The 10,258-nt window shown below is 45.2% G+C and overlaps 2 protein-coding genes across 2 annotated transcripts in view; both read left to right on the forward strand.

Moving 5' to 3' along the window:
- LOC119356947 (putative disease resistance protein RGA1) overlaps positions 1–2,534 on the forward strand; it is a 7,159-nt gene extending 4,625 nt beyond the window's left edge. The window contains exons 3-5 of the mRNA XM_037623936.1: positions 1,563–1,584; positions 1,691–2,373; positions 2,492–2,534. Coding sequence (XP_037479833.1) covers positions 1,563–1,584; positions 1,691–2,373; positions 2,492–2,534 — 748 coding nt within the window. The remainder of the gene's footprint in view (positions 1–1,562; positions 1,585–1,690; positions 2,374–2,491) is intronic.
- Positions 2,535–2,696: 162 nt separating this feature from the next.
- On the forward strand, positions 2,697–5,551 carry LOC119349139 (putative disease resistance protein RGA1). Its single transcript, XM_037617153.1, has 3 exons — positions 2,697–4,309; positions 4,820–5,040; positions 5,140–5,551. The coding sequence occupies exons 1-2, from the start codon at positions 2,897–2,899 to the stop codon at positions 4,832–4,834; spliced, it is 1,428 nt and encodes a 475-aa protein (XP_037473050.1). The 5' UTR covers positions 2,697–2,896; the 3' UTR covers positions 4,835–5,040; positions 5,140–5,551.
- Positions 5,552–10,258: the final 4,707 nt, after the last annotated feature.

Genomic DNA, 10,258 nt, shown 5'->3' on the forward strand with positions numbered 1-10,258 from the left:
TTATTAATTATTCACACAAGACCTTACAAAGTCATACAACAGTAAGACTATAGTCACCGTCTAGGTAACATCTGTCGCTACTCCTATCCAGTTGATGTAGGGATGCTGATAGTCTAAGCCTAATACCAAACAGACCTCGTAGACAAACCTAACATCTATGACCTGAGGTCCCAACCAGGACGCCTGCCGGGTATGAGGCACCCACCAGTCCGGCGCACTCCTCAACCAGGACGCTTGCCGGGTATGAGGCCGCCGCAACCACCTGCCACCAATCCAACTTCAGTGATGTACTGCTGCATCTACCTTGCCCGGTCTAGCTGTCGTCAACGCCACCACGACGCCAGACAACGCCACCATCCTGCACTCGTCCATCATCACACGCCCACCGGCGAGACCCCGCTGTTCCATGCCGCTGAGACCCGCCGTTGTCGACGTGTTAGATTCCACACCGCTCCTCCGACGCGAAACACCACCTGTTGCCACTGGTCCCATCCCCTCCACATGCAGTTCCTCAAACCAAGCACCCAAACGCCCCAGGCGGCGCCTCCAAGAAGGTTACGACACACGCAGTGCCGCCGCCGCCCAATCTAAGGAGATTTAGGGTTTTCACCCGGGCATGGGGTCGGGGTAGAGGGCAGGGACCTCGACAACGCCTACAAGGAGGAGAACGACGACCCTAGTCGTCGCCACCGTCTGGATGAACGAGTCATCCAGAGTTTCCTCTGGTCCGATATCACCTCTACCAGCCCCCGCGAACGCACCGAGGTCGACGACCGCGATCGTAAGCCACCAAGTGCAGCGGGAGAGAACCTGCAGCGCGGAGGAGATCCAGCGGCGACTCACCGCCCACGCCGTCAAGACGCCATCCATCCACCCCCGCGAATGTCACCAGCCGAGGGCGCCGTCGCCATGCCTGACGGGGCCGCCACCCCTGGTCCAGGTCCCTCCACGAAGGCCGGAGTGGCGAGATCCGCCACGAGCGACGAGATCCGGCACCGCGCGGCCTACGCCATTGCCCAAGCTTGTCGTCGACCGATCCCGCCGCCGCCGGGAGCCCGCACGCTACCGGGGGTCCCACATAGATGGATCTGGGCACCTGTGCACCGCCGCGAGTCCGCCGCCTCCGGGATCCGCCACACCGTCGGGAGGGCCGCACCCCGCGGATCAGGACGCCCACGCCGTCGCGGATCCGGGAACGGGAGGAGAGACCCTCCGCCGTGGCCGTCGCACGCACGGGCTTTGCCCGGCGCCGACCATTGGCAGCGGCGGAGGGGGAGAAAGGTGCTGGAGGTACTAGGCGGCGGCGGCTAAGCCCTCCCGAGTCGCCCACGGGGGAGGCGACACGAGCTGCGAACAATTCACACTCTTTGGACCAAATTTGATTTCCAAGTTGTCTCTGCATGTAACACTACATAACCGCAGCTTCCCAAATCTCACTTGAGCAATTTTCCTTTTGTGCATCACTTTGACCAACTACCAGAATTAATTAGCATTAGAAATAACACAATTAGTTCACTAACCCGTGACTTACATACCACGAGTGTTTGACCTACACAATTAAGTGCATTTGTCTTACTATTTGTAGTATGTCCCATGCCATTATATTTTACTAGTTTAGCATGCAATAAATGCGTTAATATAAAAAATGGTTGGTCTATTAAGAACTTACATTCCTAAGTTTTCCTTACAGACTACAGGAATGGATTATGAAAATGATAGATTGTTCACCATGCACGATTTGGTGCATGATCTAGCAAGATTGGTCATGGTCGATGAAGTACATGTTGCTAGCAAACAAGGCAACACAGGGGGAGGTTGCTGCCACTTTGCATTGCTAAATGATTGTTCCAAGCCATTGGAGTCATCCAAGATAAGGGCACTTCGTTTTATGGAGTGTGACAAAAGTGAACTTCATGACGCTGCCTTTTCATCTGCTAAGTCCATGCGTGTCTTGGACTTAAGCGAGTGCTCCATGCATAAATTTCCAGATTCTATTCACGTGTTGAAGCAGTTGAGATATCTTAGTGCTCCAAGAATCCATGATGCAGAGATTCCGGATAGTATCACCAAGCTTTCAAAATTAATTTATCTGAACCTTCATGGATCTCCTAAAATCTTAGCACTACCAGAGTCAATTGGAGAAATTGAGGGTCTAATGTATCTTGATTTGGCGGGTTGTTCAAGAATTGAAGAACTGCCTGAATCTTTTAGCAGGCTAAAAGAATTGGTGCATCTAGATTTATCAAATTGCTATGGTGTTCGAGGTATATCGGTGTTCCTGGGGAGCCTCACACAACTGCAGTATTTGAACTTATCATACTGCCCAAATATCGGAGAGATACCTGAAGATCTAAGTGGTCTATCCAAATTGCAGTATTTGAACTTATCATTCAGCTCATATGTTCAACGTTGCGAAGAAGCAGAATTTTTGGGGGCCTTTACCAAACTCGAGTACTTAAACTTATCTTCAGACCATTCTGTACTTCAAAAGCTCCCTGAAGCTTTGGGCAGATTCATTCAACTCAAGTACTTAAACTTATCTGGTTGTCGAGATATGACAACATTGCCAATGTTTCCTGGGAGTCTAAAAAATTTGGCGCATCTTGAGTTATCACATTGTTATAGTATTTATCGTCTTCAAGAGGCTTTGGTGGGTCTTACCAATCTGAGATATTTGAACTTAAAAGATACATGTTTGAAACCACAACTAGAATATGATGATACCAAATATCATAGGAAGAGATCATGTTTACTTGGTTCACCATTGGAAAAAAATCATTATGGGAATTACTTTCAAAGTCTGATCAACCATTTAGGCAATAATCTTTCTGATCTAGAGCATTTGGACTTGTCTTATAATCATTCTCTTGAAAGCATACCTGAAAGTATTTGTCGCATGAGAAAGCTGCGTACATTGGATCTTTCGGAATGCATACTTCTTGCAAAGATACCAGAAAGTATACACACACTTGGTAGTTTGAAGTTTCTTTATTTGAAGGGATGTGACCTTCTTTCCAGAATACCTCATCTTGGTGGTAGTACAGTATCATTACCATACTTTGTGGTGCGTGCTGGTGATGATGATGAATCTAGCAGCAACCTTGTCCTGCTACAATCCACAGATCCTGTTGAGCTGCAGATATCTGAACTTGAAAATGTGAAGTCCCCAGGAGAGGCAGATCGTATCAAATTAGTGGAAAAGCATAGCCTCAAGGACTTGAAATTGGAGTGGACTAGAGGTGTTGAGAGATTTGTCTATGACAAAATGTTGCTGAAAAATCTAGTGCCACCAAGCACATTGAAGAAATTGGAGATATGTGGATACAATGGTGTCAGCTTTCCTGCGTGGCTGGTGGGCCAACTACCAAACCTAGTCTCGTTGGTTCTCAGAGATATGGCAAACGTGGAAGAGTGGAACACATCATACTCAAGTGATGAGGAGCATGTGATTCAAATATTGGAAATACATGGTTGCCCCATGTTAAGGATGAAAAGGTCTCTGCTTAAAGCTAAATCATGGGTGATATCACACAGTGATAATGTGTTATCATCACTGGATGAGTGCACTGTGTCACACGCCAGTGTTTCCTCCTCCACTTCTCCAATAACTATTGTGTTGTCAGTTAAATACTGTAAGGGGCCTCATCGGTGGAGGTTGCTTCAACACTTCACCGGACTATCTTCTTTGTCAATTCACAATTGTGGTGATCTAACCGGCTCACCAGAGATCACCCATCATCTATCGTCTTTGGAAGCACTATGCCTAGAAGACGAACACATGGAAGAACTACCAAAATGGTTGGGTGAGCTCGCATCTCTACAAAGTCTGGAAATAAGGTGGAGCAATGGTGTAACAGAGTTGAATGAGACCATGAGGCAACTCACAATGCTGCAGTCACTAAACTTGTCCTATTGCCACAATTTATCACTGCCACATTGGTTAGGCGAACTAACCTCTCTCAAGGAACTTGTTGTGTGTTCCAATGATGTCTTGAGGTCTTTACCCGAAAGCATACAACAACTAACCGACCTTCAGAAAATAAAAATTAGCAACTGCCCTAAATTAGAGCATGTGGTTAATGAATCATTGGAGGGAATGATGAAGCGCACTCACAACCAAGAAACGGTATGCGTCATGCCCGCCTCTCTCAAGGAACTTACTATCCATATATGTCATGGTATCAAGTCATTGCCTGAGGGCATACATCAACTCACCAACCTCAAAAACCTAGAGATTGATGAGTGCTATTACCTTTATCAGTGGTGTAAATTAGAGGAGAGCAAGAAGCTTGCTCACATACAAAACAAGGTACATATCTATCCTGCCATGCTTTCTGTCATACTAATCATATTTTTGCAATGCTTAATGTCACTTCTTTTTCTTGACGTTACAATAGGATATATTATGTCACATTTCTCCATGCATAAATGTCTAGATAGATATTCATGTACTTCGTTAGAACACACCTAGTTGTGCCAAATGGTATAGCCATAGCAAAAGGATGAATTCTCTGATTCTGAGAGCACGTCTAGTAATGGTGCGCCACTACCAATGTAAGACATATTAACTGAGATAGTGATTCGTTTGAAGCACTGGTCAGGGCATTAGACATTTATTTTCGAAAGGAGGAATACCCCTGGCTGCTGCATTATGTGATGCACACAACCATTTTTATTAAAACACAGTAGCAGAGTAGCAGTGCATTACACTCAGCACTAGGAACCAAATTTGCTTGATCTGAATGACAATGTTTCAATAATGCTTTTGTTTTGTCATCATTATTCCGAATGAATAAAGGAATTGTCATTATGTTTGCAGTCTTTTGTCTGGTAGGCAGTGTATCTACTGCACACGCGCAGGTTTGCAAAATCAAGGGCTTGAATCAACCTGAAAGATTTTTGTTCGGTCTGACATTAAATTGATGGAGTTGAAAGAGGACCATAAGGAGCAAAGATTATTATGAGCTATGGTAATGGGTATCTGGCTTGCAAGATTCAACTATATTATTCGGTTTGGGCGTTCTACGTAAATCTACCAAGGTAACCGTTTGCTCCACGATCTTAAACATCATTGTGCACCCCCGGTTTGATGCGCCGACAGGTCTACATTATCTCATAGTTACCTGCTCTTATGTGCAGCATGGAAGTAGTGCTCAAAATTTCCCAGAGAGCCTGGAGGCTGCAACATCTATACTGTTCTACAGAACTACTACATGGTTCCAGACTTTCAGAGTACACCCTGTTGAACTTGGCCCCCATCTTCTGTACTGCCAACGCCGACATCTCCTATTTGTGCTTAGTTGCAACCATGTTATTGTTTTCTTCTAGGACGCTGCCCAAGTGCAGGGTTTTGTTGTAACTTCGGTGTGTCTGCTTATCTCTGCTTAGATACAAAAGGTGGGCAACCCCATAGCATTTTATAGAACAAAAAGAGTGATAACTTCGGTGAGAAGTTAGTTAGTGCATGGCTCAGTTAGTTTCATGCATCCTCGTTGACCAAAGGAATTCTACTTGTAATATTTGCTGCGAGTTGCATTTATACCGTCTGGTGATTTTGTTATTTGCTTGTGTTGAGCATGATGTAGTACAATTCAACGCCACACTCTAACACTTGTAAAGCATGACACTTTCTCGGGATGATGTGGTGGTACATAATCTTCTGCTAGATTGTCAGATTAATTATGTGACTGTGTACAGTTGTTTTCTGAATGAAAGATGAGCATGTCCAAATCAAACTACAAGGAGGTATGTTGGCACGCTCCAGTCCCAGGTGGTTCGATGATTGTACGTAGAGATGAGAGGTGCAGCTTCAAGGTTGGCTGCTGCGAGGAGCACCGGTGAGTGGAGAAGGTCCTCGAGATGCAATGAAGGAGAGGGTGAGGGTGAGGAAAAACAACATAACCATGCGCTTGCCCTGCTTCAAGGGCACAAGGCCTCGGAGAGACGTCAAATTTCACTTGAAATAGATTTCAACCTAAACAAATATTTTGATTTTTTGGGGAATAATTAGGCAATTTTTTGAAGCTGTGTGTACTACTGAACTGAATGTTGACTGAAAAGGCAACTATTTCAGTATCTATCGAAATAACGGAAATCTCTGATTTTATTTATTTATTCAAAGTTAACTGAAAGTGAAAACCATATGGTACCCTACTCGCCATGCTCAAACTCAAGCCATAAATAGCGAAGAGTTAGACACAGAGCACACAAGCCGCGCCACAACCGTATCCGAACACCTCGAGCACGACAACAACTCCAAGCAAACTAGATCAACACACTCTCCACGCTTAGTACCTAGAAGATCGGCAAGTGGATATCAGGAGCTAGCCTAATTCGAGGAAGACGTCGCAAATGAGGCATCGAAGGAGGAGTACATTGTGCCCCGGATGCCCATGCCCACAACGACAGCCAAGACAGGACAACATAGCGCCCCAAGCCTCGCTACCGAGGCAAACGAGGCAACCCACACTAGGTACTCCTCTTGAAGACACCCTGGGCAACCAGGCACCCTTGTCAGTCCTCACCCCACTCGCTATGATCTCACACATCTTGCTAAGCACGAATTGTCGACAGGAACGGTTGCCACTTCATGTTGTTCCCCCTATCATCCTTCTTCACATTTGAGGCTGTCGTTTGCGCAGCAGCATAAGCTGCAGCATTTGGCTGAGCGAACACAAATGGGGGAACCGTAGCGGGCACCTTGAAAACGTCTGAATCAGGAGGCATCTAGTTGATGGGAGGCTAGGAGTCCTCGACGTAGGACACCAGGAACTGGCTCTCGGATAGGAAGATTGCCTGACTAAACTCTTGCATGCTCATCTCCTACAAACGTAAGCATTATCAAGACCACAACACATTATAGATCGACAGTAGGAACTACCAGTAAATACGGATAGATCGAACTAGCACTACCACATGCACACATGGATGATCTAGTTCAAGACAGCACTACCAAATACTTGCACACTAGCATACCACACATCAAGGCATACTACCAATCCATCCATGACCACTAGCTATCAATCCTTGCCGACATTGAAACAACTTCTAGCATGCTTCATACATCACAACTAGCTACTAGAACATCAAGTCACACATATCGGATAATCTAACCGTACCACATGCTCATAGATCTAGCTAGAACTAGTAGAGAGGAGGAGGTGATCGAACTCATAGACGCCATCGGAGGAGCCATGGAGGAGGCACTGAACATGCCGGAGAAGAGGAGCAGTCCATTCGCCGTTGCTGTCAACCGATCACTGGAGAAGTTGCGCCGCTTACATCATCGTCGATGTTGATCCGTGCTTGAGGGAAAGCTCAAGAAAAGGGAAATGATGGCGGGAGTTTTGCCGCTATGGTCATCCTGGCTATATAGGGCAACCGAATCGGCGGGCAATGATGCGAGATCGTCCCCCGCTTTTACGGAGACACTCGCGAGCTCCCACTACCTCCCTGCTCGCAGGTTGTCAATGTCGTGTTCCCCTCCCCTGCATCGCTCGAGCCTGGCTCACTGAAAATTGCTGATTCAGGCATTCCTAGCGGGCTTAGTTGAGGGCTGCTTTAAGTTTCGTGCGGGCCAGGCAACCAAACAACCCGTTTTCTTCTCGGACGGGTCTGGCTCACTAGTAGAAAAAGGGCCATTTGTCCCGGTTCATAAGGCCCATCTGTCCCGGTTGGGGAACCGAGACTAAAGGGTCGTTACTAATGCCCTAGGCCTTTAGTCCCGGTTCTTATACTAACCGGGACAGATGGGCCTCCACGTGGCCGCTCCGGCGAGCCCAGGCAGGAGGTCCTTTGGTCCCGGTTGGTAGCACCAACCGGGACCAATAAGCTTCCACGCGTCAGCATTTCAGGGGCTGTTTTTTTAATGGAGGTGGTTTAGGGGTTTTGGGGGTTAATTTAGGTTGTTATATGTAGCTAATAGAGAGATGTGTCCTCTCTTATCTCCATGCTACTACTACTGCTATGCCTAAACATGACTTAGATTGAAGTGAGGCAACATGTGGTGCATGTCGAAAGTAATACTAATCCTAACTTGATCAAGTTTGGATTGTACTACTTTCGACATGCACCACATGCATGTTGCCTTCACTTCAATCCAATCCATGTTCATTTCACCCACATATATATAATAACTCTTCATGCTCGCATCATGCATCATCATAATAACAAGTCCTACTAATCATCATCATACAACTTCTACTCGTTATTAATAACAAGTCATACGATCATCATCCTGATAGTCATCGAACCAACCGTACTTAATTGTTCTTAGCACATGATCATCAGTATTAGGCAGGACCTAAATACCCTATTTAAGGTAAAATAGCATAAAACAATATAGACCATGACTCTCCATTATGGAGAATGGAGATCATCATGTCTCCAATTCTTGCGCGGCGCTTCCTTTTGCTTCCAAGAACCTCCTTATGACTGTCCACACATTTTTTTCCATTCTCTGATTAGCATGTCTCCACTTCTTTTAGAAATTCGGTATGGACAGTTGAGATTCGTAGGATGACCTGGATATATGTTCAAAACACGAAGGCTGTCATTCTGATACATCAAATGAGGCACACAATCCTCTGGGATTCTCTATTGAAAAACATAGTAATAACTTCATAGTTAGCAATGATGTACTAGTTTTAGAAGTATGCAAAAGATGCACGGATGTCGTAATAGTAAAAAATCTTACCAGGGTATCTCCATGGTAGTTACCGTAGTTCAACACGTGCACTAGTGGCACGTATTGACCATAGTGTTGAGGAGTTTGATTGTAGATATTGTAATTCTCAAGATCAGTACAAAATCCGACTAGATGATTTTTCTCCTGATAAGTTAACGCAGAGCCATCGGTGTAGTGGGTTTTATCTACCATGTTCCGCATATTGTTTGAACAATGAAAATAAGCTGTCAATGGAAATAAGTTATCAACTATTTTGAAATAAACAATATAAATTAGTTAATAATTAACTATGTTTGAGAAACTCACATAGCGGTAGAACTGGAGGCGTATCAACAAGGATCCAAATGTCCATATTGTCTTGGTCGATGTCAGGATCACCAAGATCCATGGTGACAAGCATACCCTCATCAAAACCATACGTCTTGCAAAATGCTTCTCAATTTTTGCAACCAAAATGGGTTACGCTCTCAGCATTATACAGATTTACTTGAAAATCCACATCATGATGGGTCCTTAGGTGGATTTTCTTCGTTTCAAAATTTCCATGGTCTACAAAATCCATCCTCTCCAAGACATAGCGTCTTGCATGGCATGGGATAAGCTATACTCGAATTGTAAAAGATGAAAATTACACGTTGAAATAGTTGAAGTCATGCTTAATTACGAAAAAACACTTGTCGATGTTGCGTACCGTTTCAACATCGAAGGTCTCCTCGAGCTTAATGCTGAAGCGTCGATCATCATCCAGGTGAGGCCTGTCGCACAAACCTCGATTGTCGTGGCACCAGCGGCACTCCCCCGGGAGACTTTCATCGTCCAATGACGACATTTCCTACGTTCATAATTCAAAGATTAAACTTATACAATTAAATATATGTACTACAAAAACTAAATTAGATCATTATTATTCATCACGGGTTGACTATCGGCCTGTCGAGTCTTTTCTTGAAAACTCTCAGCTCATGTGGTGTATACATTTGACCGTTGGTGATGGTCGCTCCTCCATTCGTCCCCGAGTGCATTACACCAAAATGTCTAGCACATGGGAACGAAGGAGAAGCGACCCCCACGACAACAGTCAGGATTCTTCGTCCTCTCATATATATATGGTGGAACTCTCCCTCACTGATTCCTCTCTGACATTTGTGACCGTCGGTGATGGTAGCTCCTGCTTTCGTTCCCGAGTGCATTACACCAAATTGTCTAGCACACAGGAACAAAGGAGAAGCTGCCCCACGACAATAGTCGGGATTCTTCGTCCTCTCATATATGGTGGAGACTCGACAGACTTAAAGTCAACCCAAAATATCATTTAATTATCTTTCTAAAAAAGGATTTGGCTGCTCTCACCTTGAGGTTGGAGGGGGTCGGTGATGGGGACGACGGCGGGGATGATGGAGGAGGGCTCCTAGATTTCCGCGACAACAAAAACCCTATAAGCTATGAACTAATCATATGCATACGCCTTGCATAGTGCTCTCTAATTTTAGTATTCAAAGTAGGAGTAGTTTTCCAATTTGAGCATTCAATAAACAAAACCAAATCGTAAACCAAAGTAGTATTCAAGTTAGC

This window comes from Triticum dicoccoides, chromosome 1A, assembly GCF_002162155.2.
Source record: "Triticum dicoccoides isolate Atlit2015 ecotype Zavitan chromosome 1A, WEW_v2.0, whole genome shotgun sequence".
NCBI classification, from domain to species: domain Eukaryota; kingdom Viridiplantae; phylum Streptophyta; class Magnoliopsida; order Poales; family Poaceae; genus Triticum; species Triticum dicoccoides.